General features: G+C 41.8%; 1 protein-coding gene across 2 annotated transcripts in view; it reads left to right on the top strand.

Moving 5' to 3' along the window:
• SLCO4A1 (solute carrier organic anion transporter family member 4A1) overlaps nucleotides 1-21936 on the top strand; it is an 83208-nt gene that overhangs the window by 51350 nt on the left and 9922 nt on the right. For both annotated transcript variants that reach the window (XM_042461253.1, XM_042461254.1), the window contains exons 4-10: nucleotides 716-837; nucleotides 6893-7004; nucleotides 11881-12035; nucleotides 13078-13273; nucleotides 14430-14595; nucleotides 15266-15438; nucleotides 19409-19473. In XM_042461253.1, coding sequence (XP_042317187.1) covers nucleotides 716-837; nucleotides 6893-7004; nucleotides 11881-12035; nucleotides 13078-13273; nucleotides 14430-14595; nucleotides 15266-15438; nucleotides 19409-19473 — 989 coding nt within the window. The remainder of the gene's footprint in view (nucleotides 1-715; nucleotides 838-6892; nucleotides 7005-11880; nucleotides 12036-13077; nucleotides 13274-14429; nucleotides 14596-15265; nucleotides 15439-19408; nucleotides 19474-21936) is intronic.

The raw sequence follows: 21936 nt of genomic DNA, 5'->3' as shown, positions 1-21936 counted from the left end.
GGCTACAAAAGCCTCTGGGATGGGGGAATTACTTTGCCCACTCTGGTTGAGTGTTTTGTATTCATTTTTTTTTACCATGATAAAAGACTGCACACCACTCTTTTCCACACAGCTCTCATTTTGTGAGAAACACTCACAAATAATTTGTAGCAAAGTGTAAACCACATGTCATATGCAGCCACAAGGGCCCTCTTTGGGGGCCTCCAGCACCCCTGAGGATCAGGAAAATGCTCTAAAATGCTCTCTAGGTGGGATGGGGAACATTTTGACCATGTTTTGGGTCCACCCCAGGCCAAGAGAGGCCTTTTTTTGGAACAGGAAGTGTCCCCAAAACATGGTGAAATATCCTCCTGGTCCCCTAGAGGGCATTTGGAAACACAACAATTTTTTTTTGCTGGTGCAGGTGTGGTGGGGTCCCTCCATCTCTGGGGAGCTAATATGGCCCCTCTCCTTACATAGCTGCCCACCCCTGAGCTAAAGGAAAATGGCTGGCTACGTCTTTGCTGCTTCCCCCATTACTCACCAACATGGCAATGTCCAAATGGGGAAGGTGGGTTGAGTGAGTCTAGCTTTTGCAAAACTCCATAGTAACTCACTAACAGGAAGTTAGCTGGTGTGTAGTTTGCCTCAGAGTGATATTAATATGCGAGAAGATCAGGGGATACCTTTTGTAAACTGATCTCTATCCACTTCTCCTTCTGTCTTTTACTTCCAGAATTGATCTGACCCCAGACAATACTCTATGGATTGGAGCTTGGTGGATAGGATTCTTGGGTGCTGGGGCAGGTTCCCTTTTGATTGCGATTCCCATCTTGGGTTACCCACATCGCCTGCCAGGTATGTTAAGTATGTTCAAACCAAACTTATTCACACAGTGATCCATGTCTTCTCTGAGAGGCTGCGGCTGCAGGGGGGGGGGGCAAGTGACAGAGACACCTACACTGCTTCCAGGTTAGGTTTGGGAAGGAGTATTACTCAGTGGTAGAGCACATGGTTTGGATACTGAAAGTCTCCCATTTAGATCCCTGGAATATTTAATTTAGAAGATTGAAGGTAGCAGATCTGGGATAGAATCTTCACAGATGCTCTTGGTCAGAGCAGAAAAAGCAAGTGTACACGGGCAGCTTTTTAAAGTTATTAGAAGCATGGTCAGATTAATCAGTTCTTTGGAACAGAGCTAGACTGATAAGTGAAGGTGAGGACAAGGGTTAAGTTAACTTGATCAAAACTTGGCAAAGTTTCTTTTTTTCTTTTTACTACAAATTTGAAAAACCCTGTGATCCACACTTTGACAACTGAACAAGGTTCCTGCCACACAGCTATGAGCATTGATTTCTAATTTGCTATTACAGAGATTTTTGGATTATTAGAGAAATCCATTACTGAGTCCAGCAGGATAAAGCATTATATGACCAAGTACAAATAAAAACATGATGGAAACAATACACTGAATAATTATATAAAAGAGATGAAAAGATGACAGATTTGTTCAAAGAAGAAGCATTTGAAGATGAACCCACAATTTTAGAAAATACCATGGAAGCGAAACACTCCAGGCACTTTGTGGTGGTGGGGGGGGGGGGGCTGGAATCACCAGGAACAGTTGTCATACCAGTAGAGTTGCTTCAAGCTGCAGAGACAGAATCTGCTCTAGCTCTAACTAAAATTTGTCAGTAAGTATGAAATATATATATAAAAAATGGCCCACAGTTTGGAAACACTCAATATACATTCCAGTCCTCAGAAAGGGGATACCAGGGATTACAGTAACCACAGGAACATTGCATTAATCTCCCATGCAAGCAAAGTGATACTCAAAATTATATCATTGTTCTGGTTGATGGAACTTTACTGTACCTTTTCCTCATCCTTGGTCTATCAACAACTAGCGGAAATCCATCATTTTATACCATCTCATAATCCCTACTGAGACCCAGAGGTTGGAGGGGTTGGAAGCATCATAGAATCATAGAGTCATGATGAGGGCCATCTGTTCCAACCCCCTACCATACAGGAATGCACATCTAAAGCCCTCCTGAAAAATGCTCATCCATTCTTTCTTTAAGGACCTCCAAAATAGGAGAGTCCTCCACTCTCCAAGCTGCAGAAAACAAACATGCTCTATCTTCTACATGATATCCCTTCAGATATTTCAAGATGGTGGTCCTGTCACCTCTCAGTCTTCTCCAAGATAAACGTAGACAACTCCTTATGTCATTTGTCAGAAGGCTTGGCTTTCAGACCTTAAACACTTTGGTCACCCTTCTCTGGGCCTTTTTCCAGCTTCTTGATATCCTTTTTCAACTGTGGTGCCCAGAAACTCATTTATAGAACAGTCTGGCACTGCCATGCCCTTTACTGTATCATTCAACACTCTATCAGGCTCAAGAAACCATCCTCATGCTGGGCTATTTCCATATGGGAAGGAGTGAAAAAAGACAACACAAATTCTCTCCCACATATTTCCCTCCTCTGGTGCCTTTGCATGGGCCTTTTCTTCATTTGAGTTTGTTTTCTATTTTTGTACACCTCCCTTTCTGCCTTTCAGGCCTTTAATTGTAAGACAAACACTTTGATACATGGTGGATTTTGCCCAATGGCACTTGCAGCATGAAGAATTTGTTTGCCAACTCTTTTGGGCTCATTCTGCACCCATATATTATATATTAATAATTTATTAATGAGTGTCTTAAGAGGCCAGAAGCTGCGCCAAAGCTGCACTCCTGTCCTTAGGACTGGAGCATTGCTTTGATGCAGCTTCTGGCCTCTTAAGATGCATGCATCATTTAAACAGACCTGACCTGAAGCAGCTTTATTTTGGCCTGTCTATTCAGGCCCATAGTTACTTTTTAAAATTGTCACCGTAGTGGTAACTAGCGTCTTTTGTCAGAACTTGGAGGTTTTGTTCTTATGTGCCTTTAAATTGACACCAGTCGTATCCTAGGGTTTTCTTTGTGAGATTTATCCAAAGGAGGTTTGCCACTGCCTTCCTCTTAGGCTGAGGAGTGTTACTTGCTCAAGGTCACCAGGGGGCTTGCCATAACTGAGCAGGGGTTTGACCCCTACATTTTCAGAGTTCTAGTCCCATGTCAAAACCACTACACCTGCTGGCTGTCTTTGAAACTACAGTTGTAAGCAATTCACTTTTAAAATAGCTTCCAAAGCTCTGTAACATTACTCCCCCTTTTTTGTCTGCTTATTTCATTCTCTTCTGCATCATGCATTTTCTACATTTTCATTGGCCAAACAAAGGTATCATTGTTTTGTGGATCTTGAAAGTTATTGTACTTTGCTTTATGGCCAACACTGCTAGCCCTGAATATGTTTCCTTCTCTTTTGTAAACCAGATGCGCTAGCAGCTTATCTTGGCCTGCTAAAGCTGGCAGCAGGGGAAGTCTTCACAAAGTGAGGCCAAAAGGCTAACTAGTGCGAGTGAATGCCAGGGAGACTGCAAATGAAAAATGAGACTAGTTCAAAAGAGTAATTGGTCCATTTGCAGGACTGTTGATCACTTAGAAATGGTGTCAACAGAAAGGTTAACCAATTAGGCCTAACTTTATGGATCAGTCTGATTCTGAAGAGCTTTAACTTTTGGCTGGCTCTTTCCCTTTGTATACCTAAAAGAGGTATCCGAGAAAAAAGACAATATATCAAAGGAAGAGAACTACCTTCTTCCTGAGGACAGCTTGGTAGGTGCATGGAGATTACATTTCACAGATAAAATCCAGGACATATGTGGCCAAGCAACATCAGAGTGTAAATGTCATTAATGAAGAAGAATGCAGAAGCTAGGAAAGGGGGCCACAACAGTTTGCTTTTGCCCATCTACTTGAAATGACAAGATTCCACCTTCTTCTCTCCTCTCCTTCCTTGAGTTAACTGAGAGCTATTTTTGCACTTTGAACTCAGTTTGCACGAAGTAAAATAAGTGGAGGACAAAGGGAGAAAGCCGGAGGAGGAGAGAAAAACTAGGAAATTTTAAAATGTGCTGAAAAGTGGGATGATGAAAGATTAATCGGGATTGTGCTTTCTGAAATAACAGTTGGAGCATGTGAGATTGCCCTGGCTGACAACCATTCTGTTCCATTCATTCACATTTGTCAGCTGGCCTCACATCTTTATTTGTGTGTGGTCACTGATTGGTTTTCTTTCTATGGGTCAATGTTCTGTGATTATTATTTTTTTTTAAATCTCCATCCCGGTCTAATCCAAGCCAATTTTCATGCTCTTATAAATCTTAGAAATGTTATTGAGCTGGCCAACAGCCATAAAGCAGGATCATCTCAGTGCTTAATAAAGAACTGGGATTAATTTGGGAATTGGAGGTGCCAACTCATGAAAGCATTATTCCCACACCAGCTTTTCTGAAAGGAAAGGTGCTAGCATGGACACAAAATGGGGTAGCCCCATAAAACACATCAAGGGAATAAAGCATTGGGAAGAAAGTTCATTGGGAATCCAGCGTTATCTCAATATATATATATATAGAGAGAGAGAGAGAAAGAGAGAGAGATTGAGAGAGAGGAGGAAAATAATAAATAGTGCAAGGATAAACACTTTTTTTCAGTGAAATGATAAATCCAAATTAGAGAAATGCTTATTAAATTCTTCTCTGCTGAATGTATGCCCAAATATTGTGATTCTCTGATGGTCCATATTTCTGACACTTTTTATGGATGGTCAGAGAATTCAAAGATATAGTCTGTAGAATTAGTATATAGAGAAACCTTGTAGCACCTTTGAGACTAACTGAAAGAAAGAAGTTGGCAGCATGAGCTTTCATAGACTTCAATCTAAACTTCCTCAGATGCTTTTTATGGACAGTCACTGATGTATTAGTAAAGCACTATTCTTCTGTTTGATTTATGGATTTCTATCAGACCTTCAATTTTTGCTTTTGATTTCTTTATGACATTGTGTTTTGCTGTTGTTTTTGGATGTGCTCTGAATGAATATGTACTGATAACTGAGAGAAGCAGTGTAGAAAGAAGAAACTGGAAACTGTGGTAAACTAAATACTAAACAAATTAACTTAGGCCCATTACACACGGGCAAAATGTGGCGTGGCGGTGGCAGTACTAGGGTTAGGGAGTGCGCACCATGCAGATGCTCCCTAACCCTAGTATGTGTTCCGTACGTCAAAATGGCAGCGCCCTGTACACATGGGCGCTGCCATTTTGAAGTGACAGATGCTTAGCGTCCGCATGTCATGGCGCTCTTGTGACATCACGAGTGTGCCATTTGCGCACTCGGGCATCGCAAGCGCAATGCAAAAAGAACCCGCTTTTTGCAGGTTCTTTTTCCACCAATGGGAAACACGCGGTTTATCCACTGCAGCTTCCCGCCGGCAGAAAAGGAGGCACTGGCAGACTGCCCTTTTTAGGCGGTCTGTATCCTGCCTTAATTTGCTTTTAGAAGCTCAAGCAAAAGAAAAATGGAATGGAAGTCAGGGCAGAGGCTAGTGTTGCCAGATCAGACGTATCCCAGATCATGAGATTTTAGGACCCACATTTGAGATCTAGAGAAGGAATGACTCCTTTGTGATGTCACGGGGGAAGGTCCAGGTGGTGTTACAAAAATGGTGTCATGGAGACAGGACCTGGTGATGCAATTAAGCATGATACGTGGAGCATCAAAGTTAGTTTAATTGTTTTTTTCCCAAAGAGGAATGTGTGTGTGCATGTGCATTCAAGTCAGCTGTCAACCCATGGTGACATCATGTATTTCATAGGGTTTTCTTAGGCAAGGAATACTCAGAGATTGTTTTGCTAGTTTCTTCCTCTGAAATATGCCATACAGCACCTGGTATGCATTGATGATTCATACATATGAATATGTTTCATGGCAATGCTCATGCCTTAAAAGGTCTTCCCCCTTGCCCTTAGAACCACAAAAGAGGAGCCAAGCCCTGAAAGACAGGACCAGGCCCTGAGATTTGGGAACCCTAGCAGAGCCAACCCACAGAACAATGATCAAATGAAGAGGCAGATTGCTTACTCTAACCGAGGTACACCATTCAATAACTTGAATGTCTAGTTTCAAATCTGGAAAGAGGCCTTTGCAGAAATATACTCCATGTGTCCACTATAAGAGATGGGGTACCTTGGACCCTGAGGACAAATCTGGCCTTCTGGTCATCACATTCTCTGGTCTTCCACAGATAGCCACCCCGGGTTACAATTGTTTCATGGTTTCAAATCTTCCCATTCCAAAAAGCTAAGGAGTAGCCTGCAGCCTCCTTCAGGTGCACCGGATCAGGACTGTGGCAACTGCTCGTCATGGCCCCAATCCAGCCTTTTTAGGGCACAAAAATGAGCTGCAAAAAGCAGCTTCTTTTTGCGCCCTGGAAAAGGCACGATAGCCATGGTGCCATGGCTTGAAGGTGCTCTTTTGGTGCTGCATCATGTGGATGCAGTGCCAGAGGAGCACCGTGACATATCACGACACCCCAGGGACAGAGCCGGAGCATGCGTCATGTAGACGCTCTGAGAATATCTTTCATACTGAATTAGGGCCTCTTTGCTGTTGACTTAATACATAGAAATGGAATAGGGTTATACTCCAGTTACAATGTGCCTGTTGGTTTTACCCTTCCTCTTGACCTTTACACCTCAAGCAGGGAGATTATGCATTGAAGGTTTTAGCTCCTCAAGCATCCCATGCACAGCTGCTGCTGAAAGCACAAAAACCACAAGTTGGAAGTGGGAAGCACACTGACTTTTGAGATATAGGCATGGCACTGTTTTCCATGTCTTTCCCCCCATTACACTCTCACACACACAATATGAATGAATGGGTGCAGAGCATTTCTGGTTGCTTTTTGACGTGAATGTTAATTTTCTGGTCATATCAGGGACAAAACTGACTTTTGTCACAAACCATGTAATTTCAGGATCCCAACGCTACATTGTCATGAGGGTTTCGGAAGCCCATCAGCTGAAAGATGGCAGTCAAAAAACAGCTTCAGATCCTGATTTTGGAAAGACGGTTAAAGACCTCCCACTGTGAGAACTTCTCCTTGTGTCTTCTTCTCAACATAGAGAGATCTATGTTGAAACTGTCTCTCTCTGTCTCTGTGTGTTTGGAATTAAATGAAAATATATGAACTTTTAATATCTTTATTCATAACTCAGAAATATCCTTGTTCCAGCTACCAGGAATGCATTCATTCACAATTTCCATTTTGGGACTAAGGCTGCTGCTACACTGCTGAATTAATGCAGTTCAACACTGCTTTAACTGTCATGACTCTATCCTGTGGAATTCTGGGATTTGTCATTTATTCTGAGAACTCTCTGACAAAGGCAGCTAAATATCTCATAAAATGATAAGTCACAGAATTAAATGGCACTGGGTTAAGGCGGCTAAAGTGGTGTCAAACTGCATCAATTGTGCAATGTAGATGTATCCCAGGGGATACCAAAGTTGAAGAGAAGCTGAAAAAAAAAACCTTGAAAAGCTTATTTTTTTGCATGTCAACTATGAACATCCTCAAGCCTACCATGGCTGTGCTGGCTTGGGGATTCTGGGAGTTGTTATCCAGAAAATTAAATCTTCTAATCTTTGACTTCAGGTAATAGGGCTAGAATGAGCCATAATGCCTCCATCATAATAACATCAGCTAAAATCATGCCACATAGACAAGTCAAGATGAAACCAGATGTTTAGAAAATGCTATTTTTAAATTTGTGGGACAATCTTTGAAGTCATGCTTGCTGTCTGATATAACATTAAGTATATTCATGCACATTGATTCCAAGCGAGCTTAAGCCTGTGCTGGATTGTGACCTGCATGTATTGGTTGCCAGGAGACAGGTATGATTTATGCATGGTAGTATATGGAAGACATTTCTGCCTTGTTCTTGAGTAGAATTCTTGACTGTATGCCACTTTCCAAAATTATGCTTCAGTTCTTCCCCGGAGGAAATTAAATTCAAATACAGAGTGTTAGTGCCCATTAGGAAATGGCCAAGACTAACCCAGTAAGGATGTGAAAAAACTTGAGTAGTAAAATATAGTGGTCTAAATGCAGTTCTGAGGTTTGCGTTATTTTTGTTGTTGTTGTTGTTAATATCCAGCTTTTCTCCCAATATGGGACTCAAAGCAGCTAAGTTATTGGCCTCATGACTTTGTGTTCCTGTGTGGCATGGGGCTGGACTGGATGACCCTTGTACTCTCTTCCAAATCTATGATTCTAATTACCTAAACGTTAAGTTAGCACTTGGATAATTTCCATGGATTCAATGACTATGCAGTTGGCCCTTCACATTTGTGGCTTTGACTTTTGCGGAGTTGATTATTTGCAGATTTGATTAATATATTTTCGCTAAGAATCTCTGCATCCTCCAGTGTACCACTGCCAGAGGTTGACCATAGAATCACACTGGAAGACCTAGAGATTCCTAGAGAAAACACTTCTCTAGGCATTGGTAGGTCCTTCAGTGCAATTCTGTGGTCAAATTCTGCTGGACGTTGGCCATAAAGTTATGCTGGAGGACCTAGAGATCCCTAGAGAGGTGTTCTCCCAAGTTTAAAAAAATGTTTTTTTTAATCTGTGGTTTTGCCACATTCAAGGGGGTCCTGCATCCCTAACTCCAGGGAATTGGAAGGCCCACGGTACTCCAGGGGTTAGCAAGATGTGGCCTCCAGGACCCCCCAGTGGTCAAGTTCCCCTTCTTTTTTTTCTGACTGTCCTCTGAGGGTACGGGAGCCCTATGGAAAAAAGAGCTGATCTTTTTCACTTGCACGGAAGGACAACAAATCCCATGGTGCTGGACAAATTTTGATGGGGTGGCTCTTGAGTGTCAAGACATGCAACCTTTGGGAATATTCTTTATAAACTGAGTACATTGTAGAGAAACAGCTATCCCTGCTGGGCAGCAATGCAATGAAGGTTTTCCAGGAATCCATTTCCTGTCTCCAGTCTTTGTGTGTTCTTTATTTTACAGTGATTAATTCCAGTCTGTAGCAAAAGGACATTACTTTGACTTTTGGTTTTGAGTGCCAAAATATCCAAGACTAGAACTGCAGGTTGCTTGAGGACAAAAGATTATGTAAGGAATTCAGTGTACTGCTTCTTTAAGGGAGAATCCTAGAAGACCTTAGTGATGGCAGGCAACCTTGTTAGTTTTGGGTCAGAACCTAGTAGGAGTATTTGAGTCTGTGGCCAGGATGATCCTGGGCCTATTTGGGCCTAGAAACCAAGCAATATATGTTCAGTTAGTTGTGATGTTCTTTTATAGCAAGAGGTGTTCAAGATGTGTTTTAATAAAAGTTCCAAAAGATTTTAATTAATAATGGGCAAACATCTCTTTTGCCATGATATATCTGATCCCCATGTATGGTTGTGAAAGCTGGCAGTGAGTAAAATTGATAGGAAGAAAATAAACTCATTTGAAATGGGGTGTTGGAGGAGATAGGGATATCACGGGCTGCCCAAAAGACAAATAAATGGTCTAAGGGGCTAAACAGACCAGCATTAGACACCGGCGTGGGGGCATGGTGTACGCACGCCGGTCACCCCCACACTTCCTCCACACCAGCATCAATTCATGCACCCAACCTCATGGTGGAGGGTGTCACGGTGATTTGTTGGTGCAGCATTTAGACACACTCTACCAAAGGAGGACCGAAAAGCCTCCGTGGCAAGGGTGCCTTTTTGCTAGCACTAAAAGGAGCAGCATTTTGCCACAAAGCACCAGATCGGGGCCATAGTGTGAAGTTGCTGCAGCCCTGATCTAGTGCTGAAAGGGGCAGCAGGATGCCACTCCAAAGGGGTGGTCTCTTGAGCCTCCAAGAGCAAATCAACCCTGAACTCTCACCATAAGTCAGAATGACCAAACTGAGGCTATTGTACATTTTCAGGGGTACGTGGTTTGAGTCCAGGTTAACTACAGGATCACTGTTCCCATATAATCCATCCCATACACTCAGATCTTCTCAGGGACATTTACTTTAGTCAGACAGGACCAGGCTAGCAACTATTAATCAGAGGACTTTTTCATCAGCCATCCCCAAATCATGGAATGACCTATGGAAGGAAATTTGACAGCTATCTCCATTTAAAATAACATTAAAGACCAATCTCTTCCAGCATGTCTATCCAGATGTTTTATAGATTACAAGTTAATTGTCTTTAATATGTATGCTTTTTACACTGATGTTATGCTCTTTTAATGGATGATGTATGTTTAATTGGTGTTCATGTTTTTAACTGTGTTATGTGTCTATTTGTTGCTGTATTTTAATATTTTGTTCCCCACTTTGATCCACAGAAAGAGACATATAGGAAATAAATATTATTATAATCATTATCATCATAATCTTTTGCCTGGAATGTTACCTGGATCTGTTTGACCAGCTTGCCAGAAATGTCTTCCTTTCCTAAGAGCTTCTGGGCAGGTGGAGCTTGGAAACTTCAAATGGCTTCAAATAATTATGTATTTCAAGGCAGGGCAGAACACAGCTGAGGTTTTCAACATGAATGCCTGAAACAACAGTGCCTTGACTCAGTATCATTATTGTTTACCTCACTAACTCACAAGTTAGCGTCAGAACCTAGCAGGAATATTTGGGTCCTCCAACCCTTGCCAGGATGATATTGGGCTTATTTAGTTTGCTGGCAAGCAGTAAGTCTTCCTCAGGCTGGAGTTGTGTTGTTGATTTCATTGCTGAAAGGGTGGAGGCAAAAACTTCCATAAACTGGTGTATTTAAGAGATTCATCCCAGTAGAGATCCTCTTGGATATTTATAAATTGCACTGATCTTAATAGCCAATAAAGGGCCAGATGATTGGGACCATCTTGGCTCCCCAGGGGCCATTTTTGTACCCAGGGGAAAGGGTCACAGCTGGAACCATTTTCTGAATATAAATATTCAATCACTCACCACATGTTAGATATGGTGAAATATCTTTTGGCACCTATCCTGCTGAGGGCTTATGCATGCCTTATGTCATCTGCATGCTGTTGTTTAATAATTTGTGCCAATATTTCCCTTGATACTAAGGGCAAGCTAATTGTTCTATCAGTCTGTGGTGCTTTCTTTAAAAACAGGAATCGTGTTCACCATGATCTATTCTTCTCATACAACACCATTTAAATGCTCATATAGCTGATAGAAGTTCTGTGAGGAGAGCAGAGAAGAGAGTAAGGGATGGAGTTCCAATGGTGTAGTACCATTGTTTTCCTCAATATGGAGCACTGCAAATTTGGGACTATAATTCCCATTGTCCACACCATCCATAGCTAGGAACTATAAAAGTTGTAAGCCAAAATTTCTGTGAGACACTAGGTTGGAAAATACTGACTTAGAGTTTGTTGTTGTTCTTGTTTGCCATCAAGTCAGCTTTGACTTATTACAACCTGATGAATTAGAGATCTCCAAGAGCCCTGCTCTGCTCAGGTCTTGCAGACTTGGGATTGTGACATCTTATCACTTGCAATGTGATCTTCCTCTTTTCCTACTGCCTTCCACTTTACCAAACACTTTTTTTCTTTTCCAGTGACACTTTTGTCTTTTCTGTGTTGTCTCATGGTATGTCCAAAGTACAATAGCCTAGTTTGGGATACCCAAATTCACATCCGTGGTCAACCATAAAAACTACACTGAGTGACCATGGACCAGTTACTCTCTTCCACCCACATCCTACTTTGCAAGACTGTTGTGAAGGAAAGAGGTATGTGAACAACTCTAACCTTGTTAGAGGAAAGCACGGATTTTTAAAAAATGTAATAAATGAATTTTTTAAAACTTACAAGAAATGGAAAGAAAGCAGCTGGCCATAAAGGAGTAATGGTCAATTTATAAACAAAATCATTGGTGGATATCAGTTTGTTTCAACTTGCTTTTTTCCCCCGCCCCTTACTTTGCACCTTACAGGTCAGTATTGCTGCTACTAAAGAACCCAACCTTCATCTTCCTTTGCTTGGCTGGAGCAACGGAGGCAACACTTATTGCTGGCATGTCCACCTTTGGTCCCAAATTTCTTGAATCCCAGTTTAGCTTAAGTGCCTCAGAAGCAGCAACCTTGTTTGGTAAGAAAAAGTTTATTACGTGATGCTTTAAGTTGCTTGCAGCTTCTGAAATAGTTGGATGTGGTTACTACATTTTTATTGGTATTTTTTCCACCTGTAAACATTTGCTTAAGTTACACTGTTGGATCAAATGTATGAAAGTATGAAAGCATGATATGAAAGTAACATATCAAGCCAAGTCTGGACTGAATAGTAAGACAATTTTCTTGTGAGATTTGAAAAAAGGCAATCATTAGAAGGTGAGAGTATTATTCCTGTTCATTTTTTAAAAATTAAATATACACATTTCTCCATATATAGCATGGAAAGAACTTGAGGTTTAAAAAATTGAAATGTGGGAGAAAACCACATTCATTTACCCACAGGTTCATCTATCCAGCCCTAGGACATTGAATGTTTAGCTCCTAAAAATTGACTTTATATCACTGTATATTCAACCATGTTGATGCTGAATTGAGGTTGCCTGTTCTTTTTTTCCTGGCAAACATCCCATTAACATCACTGTATCTGCTAAGCCCAGCATGCTGCAGTGGTTTGAGCATTGAATGATAACTGTTGAGACCAGGGCTTGAATCCTGGCTTGGTATGTAAACCCACCAGGTGGCCCTGGACAAGCTGCATTCTCTCAGCCTCAGAGGATGGCAATGGCAAACCCCCTCTCAAGAAACATGCCAAGAAAATACCATGATAGGTTCACCTTAGGGTCATCAAATGTCAGAAACAAATTGAAGGCACACAACAACAACAACAACAACAACAACAACAACAACAACAACAAGCTGTTATGTACAATATGCTGGACAAAGCCCTACCTATTAAATTTGGCTAGTGCAAATGGGAGAGTGTTTTGTTTTTGTTCAATTTTGACAAATTTATCAAACATCTGCCAATTTCATATGCAGGACACATTTTTGTTTTATTTTGTTTATATCCCCCCCCACTTTTTTTCCTGAAACAGGATCCAAGGCAGACTGGACATAAATATTTTAATAAAACAATATATCTTATAATGTGAACTTTCTTGTTTATTTTTCTTGGATAGGCTACCTTGTGGTTCCAGCAGGAGGAGGAGGCACATTCCTTGGAGGTTTCATTGTGAACAAATTTAAGCTGCGTTGTTCAGGAATCATCAAGTTCTGTTTATTTTGCACCCTGTCAAGTCTGTTGGCCATTTTCATCTTTTTTATTGATTGCCCTAACATGCCCATGGCTGGAGTAACCCAGATGTATGACAGAAGGTAGGCAGTATAACTTTCTCTCTTTGGTGGAACTGTGTTTCTAAAGATGCAGAACAGGAGAAAACCTTGGTTGTTAATGTTAAAAATCATTTAAAACATCCACAGTAAAAGCTATTTAAAACACAACACTGTTCATTCACATCTCTGTTATGTTTTTTTTCTTCCTAGTGATCCAAAAAATGTTTTCCTGCGTAATATTTAGTACATTGATATTGCAAAGCAAACAGACTTATCCTGAAAAACCTGTCTAGGGATTGACAAGAAATTCACCCTAACAGAGGCTGAAAGTTACTATGGGACTAATAATAATAAGGGTCAGAGTAGAAGATGAATACTCCCCCCCTTTTTTTGGGAGGGGGGGTTTGGCAAGCTGAGAGTCCTGGTAGAAAGATGCATATCTATGTGAAGGCGGAGAGTCCTAGTAGGAGACTGCTATTCCCAGGATGCATATATGGCTGGTTTGACAAACCTCAATCATTCATGTTCACTAAAAGTTATATAATTTGTACAATCATACAATATACAATATATCTTATCCTCTATATTCAATTGGTTGATATCCTACCAAGATCATCCCAAGATCAAGGAGACCTGGTGGCACAGTGATTAAATGGTGGTACTGGAGCCACAATGTTGTAAGTTTGATCTTGGAGGGCTCCAAGCTTGACACAGCCTTCCATTCTTTTGTAGGCCAATAAAATGAGTACCCATCTTATTGGGGGGCAGTTGGTTTATACATTGTAAACCACTTAGGGAGTGCTTGTTCACTCATAAGCAGTATAAAAATGCACTTGCTATTGCTATTGCTATCATACATTATTAAAAGTTGTACGCCGCTTTGTTTTCACAAAAAACAGGATATAAATAAAAGTTTTATTTATTATTTATATACACACTATAACTTCCATGTATACTTTGCAGCTAAATATTCTTTACATGTCCTTGCACTCAGTATTTACCTCCAGAATATACTGCTGTTTGATACATGAAGACTGGGGGACTTTCATGGTCCCTACGTATTCCCTAAACTAGTGAATATGTAGGGATAGTGAATATGAACCACTGATAAATGTGTTAGTCTAGGCTATGCATCTGTAACTACAGTACCTTAGTGAATTCCAACCAGTGTTTGTTTGCCCATTGTGTGTTTTTTCAGTGTCTTATTACAAGGCCACCTCAATCTGTCTGCTCCCTGCAATGCGGACTGTGACTGCCTTCGAGAGATGTACAGTCCTGTATGTGGAAATGATGACATTATGTATTACTCGCCCTGCCATGCTGGCTGCAAACAAGTATCAACCACTCATGAGAGTGGGAAAAAGGTGTGTTCTGAGGAGAGCTTCCACCCCCCCCTTCTTATATCTTGCCATTGCCAAAGTCAAGTTGATATTTAACCAAATTTTGATTAACATAAAAATCAATTATAGCAGTGGCTTCCATGTCATGCTTTTTTAAAATCAGGAAGTGAACCGGTAGTGACCACTGAGTCACTTCCTTTATAAAATGTCCTCTCTTGGTCCTAAAATGGCCCAGGACCCTGGTAAAACTTGGTGGGTCCCACATCCCTTAGAGAGTATTTTGGGACATAAAAAATTGTTATTGCTTTTTGTTTGTTTGGTGTTTGTTTGTAGTGAGTATAGTAGGAAGGTCCACTAGTGTTTAAAATCACTAAATAAATCAAAAGTCCCCTATCAGGGAGGGAAGAATGAACAAATAGGCGTAAAACCCTGATTACTTCATCCTTATATGCAGTGACCAAAATGTGACTGTAGTTCCCTGCTGTAGGAGGAAAATAATATTTGTGCCATTTTCAAGCATCTTGGGGATTTTTATATTGTATTTTCTTTCCTTCCATAGCTGAATTATCTAGAGTGCTTTACTAGACAGCATTTTGATTCGCATTGTTTTTTAGATCCATGTTTGATCCACAGAAATCTGTAGTGTATCCATGGGCTTCTTCTAAATTGGTACTGTTGCTGTTTGCTTTCTAAGGTTTACCATGAATGCAGCTGCATTTTGGGGCCTGCTCCCCCTTCATCTGGTTTGGCTACAGCGGGGAAATGTTCATCTTCATGCGAGAGAAGGACCCTTCTTTTGCTTTTCATCTTTGTTGTCATTCTCTTCACATTCCTAAGCAGTATTCCTGCTCTGACAGCTACTTTACGGTAAGCCAGAGGAATCACACTTAACTCCTCAAAACATGTCAGAAAAGACTGATTTGCTTGTCCCTTGAACCACTATACCACTCCACTGTGCTGACAGCACATTAATGTGCACTTTACTTACATTCCATTTTAGCACTGGCTACAAGTCAATGTTGCTGAATACTAAAGTCAGAAACATTGTATTTCTGATTTCTATGTATGATTGTCACTATGGTTCGTGTTACCTGGTGCGGTAATTGATGGTGTCACACACCCCCATAGACCTCCTCCCATACGTCCTCTTGCAAGGACTGAATGTAAGAATTTCTGCATAAAAGCAGATGCCTTTTTAAATGCTTTCTCTTTCACAAGCATGATTTTTATCTAGTAACACCAGCATTTTTGCAAATGTTATAATGAAACTAGATTGAAAATGAGAGCCATGTGGTGTATTGGCTTGAGCATTGGATTGAGATTCCAGGAGACAAGGGTTTGTATCCCTACTCAGCCATGGAAACACACTGGGTGACTTTGGGCAAGTCACTCACTCAGCTTTTTGAGAAAAATCATAGAATCATAGAGTTGGAAGAGACCGAAAGGGCCATCCAGTCCAACCCCCTGCCATGCAGGAAATCCAGATCAAAGCATCCCCGACAGATGGCCATCCAGCCTCCGTTTGAAGACCTCCAAGGAGGGAGACTCCACTATACTCCTAGGAAGTGTGTTCCACTGTCAAACAGCCCTTACTGTCAGGAAATTCCTCCTAATGTTGAGGTGGAATCTCTTTTCCTGCAGCTTGCATCCATTGCTCTGGGTCCTAGTCTCTGGAGCAGCAGAAAACAAGCTTGCTCCCTCCTCAATATGACATCCCTTCAAATATTTAAACAGGGCTATCATATCACCTCTTAACCTTCTTTTCTCCAGGCTAAACATCCCCAGCTCCCTAAGTCGTTCCTCATAGGGCATGGTTTCCAGACCTTTCACCATTTTAGTCGCCCTCCTTTGGACACGCTCCAGTTTCTCAATGTCCTTTTTGAATTGTGGCGCCCAGAACTGGACACAATATTCCAGGTGGGGCCTGACCAGAGCAGAAAATAGTGGCACTGTTACTTCCCTTGATCTAGACACTATACTTCTATTGATGCAGCCCAAAATCGCATTGGCCTTGTTAGCTGCTGCATCGCACTGTTGACTCATGTTCAACTTGTGGTCTACTTGGACTCCTAGATCCCTTTCACACGTAGTTTCATTCAGCCAGGTGTCACCCATCCTATATCTGTGCATTTTATTTTTCCGCCCTAAGTGCAATACCTTACATTTCTCCGTGTTGAATTTCATTTTGTTAGCTTTGGCCCAGCTTTCTAGTCTATTCAGGTCATTTTCAATCTTGATCCTGTCCTCTGGGGTATTAGCTATTCCTCCTAATTTGGTGTCATCTGCAAATTTGATAAGTATGCTCCCAATTCTGTCATCCAGGTCATTGATAAAGATGTTGAATAGCACTGGGCCCAGGACAGAGCCCTGTGGGACCCCACTGGTCACTTCTCTCCAGGATGAAAAGGTGCCATTATTGAGCACCCTTTGGGTTCGTCCGGTCAACCAGTTACAAATCCACTTAACAGTTGCCTTGTCTAGCCCATATTTTACAAGCTTGTTTGCAAGAATGTCATGGGAAACCTTGTCAAAAGCCTTACTGAAATCAAGATATACTATATCCACAGCATTCCCTTCATCTACCAAGCTGGTAATTTTATCAAAGAAAGAGATTAGATTTGTCTGGCATTACTTGTTTCTCTGAAACCCATGTTGACTTTTTGTGATTATGGCATTGCCTTCTAGATGTTCACAGATTCTCTGTTTAATGATCTGCTCTAGAATCTTTCCTGGTATTGATGTCAGACTAACTGGACGATAATTGTTGGGATCCTCTTTCTTCCCCTTTTTGAAGATGGGGACAACGTTTGCCCTCCTCCAGTCTGCTGGGACTTCTCCTGTTCTCCATAAGTTTTCAAAGATTATTGCCAATGGCTCTGATATTAAACGTCTCTGAATAAATCTTGCCAAGAAAAACCTATGACAGGGTTTCCATAAATCATGTGTGTTTGTCCCTCTGTGTGTGTTGTGCCTTCAAGTCATTTCTGATTTATGGCAACCCTAAGGCAAACCTATCATGGAGTTTTTTTGGCAAGATTTGTTCAGAAACGGTTTACCATTGCCTTCCTCTGAGGCTGAAAGAGTGTGACTTGCCCAAGTCATAGGGGAGGCAATTTGCTGTGTGTGTGAGAGAGAGAGGGATTGAAACCCACGGGACACTGCTTGTTTGGTTGCTGGGATTCAACTCCCCAAAAACACACCAGAGCAAAATGCATCCCAGTTGGAGTTGATCACATACACATGCTGCTGGGGTGCATTTTGCTCTGTGCATGTAGAGGTGGGATTGAAAGTCAGCAGCCATGCCAGATCCAAAAGGCACCCCACACCCCACCAGTGGTCACTAGTTGGCGAGGTGCTGCTGCCTCTCAGTAGCCAGTTCGAAGTCTGGGGCAACTGCTAGGAGAGCAAGAAAGGGAGGTAACACCCTTTCTCACCCAGCAGCCATCCCCATTGGGGAAGGGGCTTCTGGGAGACAGCAGCACACCATCCCCACCAGCAGCCACAGCCAATAGAAGTTCTGTGCCTGGGGGAGTGGGGCAGCAGAGGTGTGTCTCTTCATACGGAGGGAGTGACCACTGTAGAAGGTGATCACCTCCCTCTGAGGTGTCACCCGGTGTGGTCCACATCCCCTGCACTCCCCTATTAATGCCCCTGATGATTGTGAAAGCTGGGTAATGGAGAAAGCTGATGGGAAAAGAGTCAACTCTTTTGAAATGTGTTGCTGGAGGCAGGTTCTGCAGATACCATGGACTGCCAAAAAGACAAATTCATGAATCCAAGAGAAAAGCAAGCTTGAACTCTCCCTAGAAGGCACAATGACTAAACAGAGACCATCATAGTTTGGATATGTCATGACAAGACATTAGAGAAGGCAATAATGCTTGATAAGGTAGAAGGCAGTACAAAAAGGGGAAGACAGGTGGATAGTCTCAATCAAGGAAGCAACAGCTCTGAGTCTGCAAGACCTGAACAGGGTTGTTAATGTTAGTGTGACTTGGAGGTTTCTCATTCATAGGGTTACCATAAGCCAAAGTTGCCTTAATGATAGTTAACAACAGACATGTCCACGTGCAGATATAGTGAACATGTGCAATGGTTGTGCAAAGGATGAGAACCAAAAACTGGAAAGTGAATCCTGTTGAAAGTGAGTCCCTGTGGATGAGTGGCTCCTAGGATCATAAAGTAAGCAAAATTCCCATTCTTGATGGGGTTAGCCATCTTCCTCCTCAAATAGCAGATACACAAGTCTGAGATCCACTATTCTCACTGGAAACCCAAGCGCCTAGCAGTGCTTTTTACTAGCACTGGGCTTTGGTGTTTTTTTTTAAAAGAAATAAATATAATCCATGACCAGAGAGATCTAGCAATCAGATGGGTACATGTCACTTCTGTGTAGTTTGAAAAAGGACAACTTGACAATTCTGAGTACCTGTCTGACTATTAATTTGTGTGTCTGTTCTTACAGGAAACTGGCATAATGATCTAGTGTGTATAAGTTTTCCTATGTGAGTTTAATTTATTTTAGATGCATTTGAATATGTGACATGAACCACATATGAGGTGTTGGCTGATGGCCTCCATATAGGTGGGCCAGTGAATCTGCTTTGGGTTTTAGTTTGAACTTCGAAGAAGCTATAGAAAGTGTTGAATCTTTTTGGATAGTTCCTTTAAAGCTATCTAAACCCTAGAGAAGATTTGGAGTTCCATAGCATGGAAGCCACCAATTTGAGGTCTACAATTTAATGAAATTGTATAATAGAGGACTATTGCACTATGAAATTATCACAGGTTGTTCCTGCCAGCCATCATTCCTAAATGTTTATTTTATATGTTCTAGGTGTGTTCCTGACAGGCAACGGTCCTTTGCTCTAGGAATCCAGTGGATTGTAGTCAGGACTCTAGGTACAGTACACCATCAAAATTAGACCATCAATTGTGTAGCTTGTGAATGTGTTCTAAAAACTGGAGCAGTGCAAAGACCCGCCTTCTCAAGAGGGCTGTAGGACCATAGTAACCCACTGGCATAAAAGGCTTCAGCTTTCATATGTAGCACCACAGTTTCTCAATTAAGCCAGTTAGTCAGATATTCAGGATGATGAGGGCTGGAACACATCACCTTTCCCAAACCAGACAACAACCTTTGGCTAAAACATGCATTTGATAAAGGTTCCTCCCTATAGGTATTCTATGGCTGCTGCCTTTTATCTAGCTATGTCTTTATTTCATTTTTATGCCACCTTTCTCCCAGAAAGGGGCCCAAGGCAGCTCACAAATAAAATCATTTTTAAAAACTTTACAATAAAATTTTAAAAACAATTAAAACATCAAAATAAAAACAGTCTAAAATTACATATGTTTAAAAAAAACAACCAATAACTACAACAAACACCCCATATAACACACACTCCATACAATAGCCACCCCATGATTATGATTTTAATCTCCACTATTCTTCCACTCCCTTAGTAATGATATTTCCATTGTTTTCTTTGGAAGCAGGAAAAATAGGACTCTTGAGACAATCCTCAGATTGGTTCAGAACAATTGCTCAAAGTGTGTTTCAGAAGAAGCCAGGCAAATTTTAAATGAACCCAAAGAAAGCTTTAGGTATATTCACTTTGGTAATGGTTTATAGGAGTACCAGCATGGTGTAATGGTTTCAGCTTTGGACTATGACTCTGGAGACCAGGGTTCAAATTCTGGCTTTAATAGTGTTATTGTCCTTTTCTTGAGTCTTTATTCCTGTCTCAGGACTCACAGTCAGAATGGGTCTATACTGGACAGAATACTCAGGAATATTTTGGCCCCAAAGCTGCCGCAAATTCTCCCCATTACCTGCACATTTTGCAGTGATACCAGACAGCTGTCTGTACATACATCCCACTGTGCCACTTAGCACTGCTGGCACTGGTGAAATCTGTTCCCTCTGAGGTAAAAATGAGGTTCGTAGCATTCATCACTGAGCATCGGGTGACCTCAAAAGGCGGCAGTAGATGGCACAGTGAAACACTCTGTAAAAAGCCATTCAGGTCCCATTCCCACTATAAAAAGAATCAGATTGCTGAGTGAATTAAATGACCCTAGTTTCCATTTGAAACCGGTTCCTATCGCAATGTGATCGACTCTGTCATGATGAAGTGAGGCAAAGGCAAAAGAACCGGTTTTTCCAGACACCAGCTAAAAAGAGGTTCTTTTGAAAAAACGTGATTCCAAAGCTTGTCGAGCTTCAAGTGGGAATGAAAGATCGGAATTGCAGTATTCTGGAGGGGAGGGACTAATGCCAGAGGGGTGTTTACCATCCCATCCCTCCCCATTTTTGGGGATTTGTCATCCCCCCCCCCCCCCCAGTGGTGTTTTGTCATTATTGGTGTGATGTTTGGTTCCTTTTAAAAAAAATAAAACTAAGCAATGAAGTTACAGAATGGTTTAGCAACTACTTGCAAAGGTGCTCAACCACTCTGTCATATAAGCGCTTAATTGTATTTACAAAAAAAAGAGAAGAAAAGAAAGAAAAGAAAACATGCCCTGTCCTCCTTCTCACAGGCCTCCCTGGGTCCCGGCGCCCTCCATTTCCATCCTGTTCCTCCTCCTCCTCTTCTCCCTTCCCAGCCTGGCAATGTCCCTTCCCCAGCCCCCAAGCTCCCTTCCCAGCCTTGCCTTGCTCCATTGCCATCCCCTTGTCACACTCTCTCAGCCTCAGAACACACTCTTTCAAGCCTCCATCCCCCCCCCCATTTCCACGCCGGGCGTATGTCAGATGATTGACAGGAGAGTTTAAAGTGGTGCTGTCAGTGGGAACCACAATTGCCTAAAAAATAAAAACCAATCTCACAGGGTAAGGAAAATAAACTTTTCATAATGAGAACTCGGGGTCTATTGAAATCGCTTTCCAAACCAGGGCAGGAGTGAATCACGAAGCGATTCATCCTGCCAGTGAGAATAACCCTCAGAGTCACTGCAGAATGCTACGGATTTTCCTGGAAGATCTGAAGCAAAAGGTACGGCTTTTTGTGAGTGTGGGTATTTTTTAATTGCTTTAAGGCAGGGATGGCCTGGTTTTGCTGTGGAACTTGAAGACAGCCCACATTCAAGTTGAGGCTTTGGTCCTGCCCTGTGTGGACAGGTTACAGCGAGGAGAGGAACCAGTTTTAATGACCCATGTAGACATGGCCAAAGAATGGTTCCTCCCCCCCCCACACACACACACACACTCATCTCCAATGGCCTGCCCTACTGATCGCACTAATGTGGCCCATAGGGTCTCTGAGTGGGAAATTTGGCCCCTGTTGCCATAGATTTGCTCACCCTTGATCTACATATTGACTTATTATTCAACAATTGACTCAGTGGGTCTACCATAGGGAG

Source organism: Sceloporus undulatus, chromosome 4, assembly GCF_019175285.1.
Source record: "Sceloporus undulatus isolate JIND9_A2432 ecotype Alabama chromosome 4, SceUnd_v1.1, whole genome shotgun sequence".
Lineage (NCBI taxonomy): Eukaryota > Metazoa > Chordata > Lepidosauria > Squamata > Phrynosomatidae > Sceloporus > Sceloporus undulatus.
The sequence above is the reverse complement of the archived record's forward strand: the minus strand, read 5'-3'. Positions and strand labels throughout refer to the sequence as shown.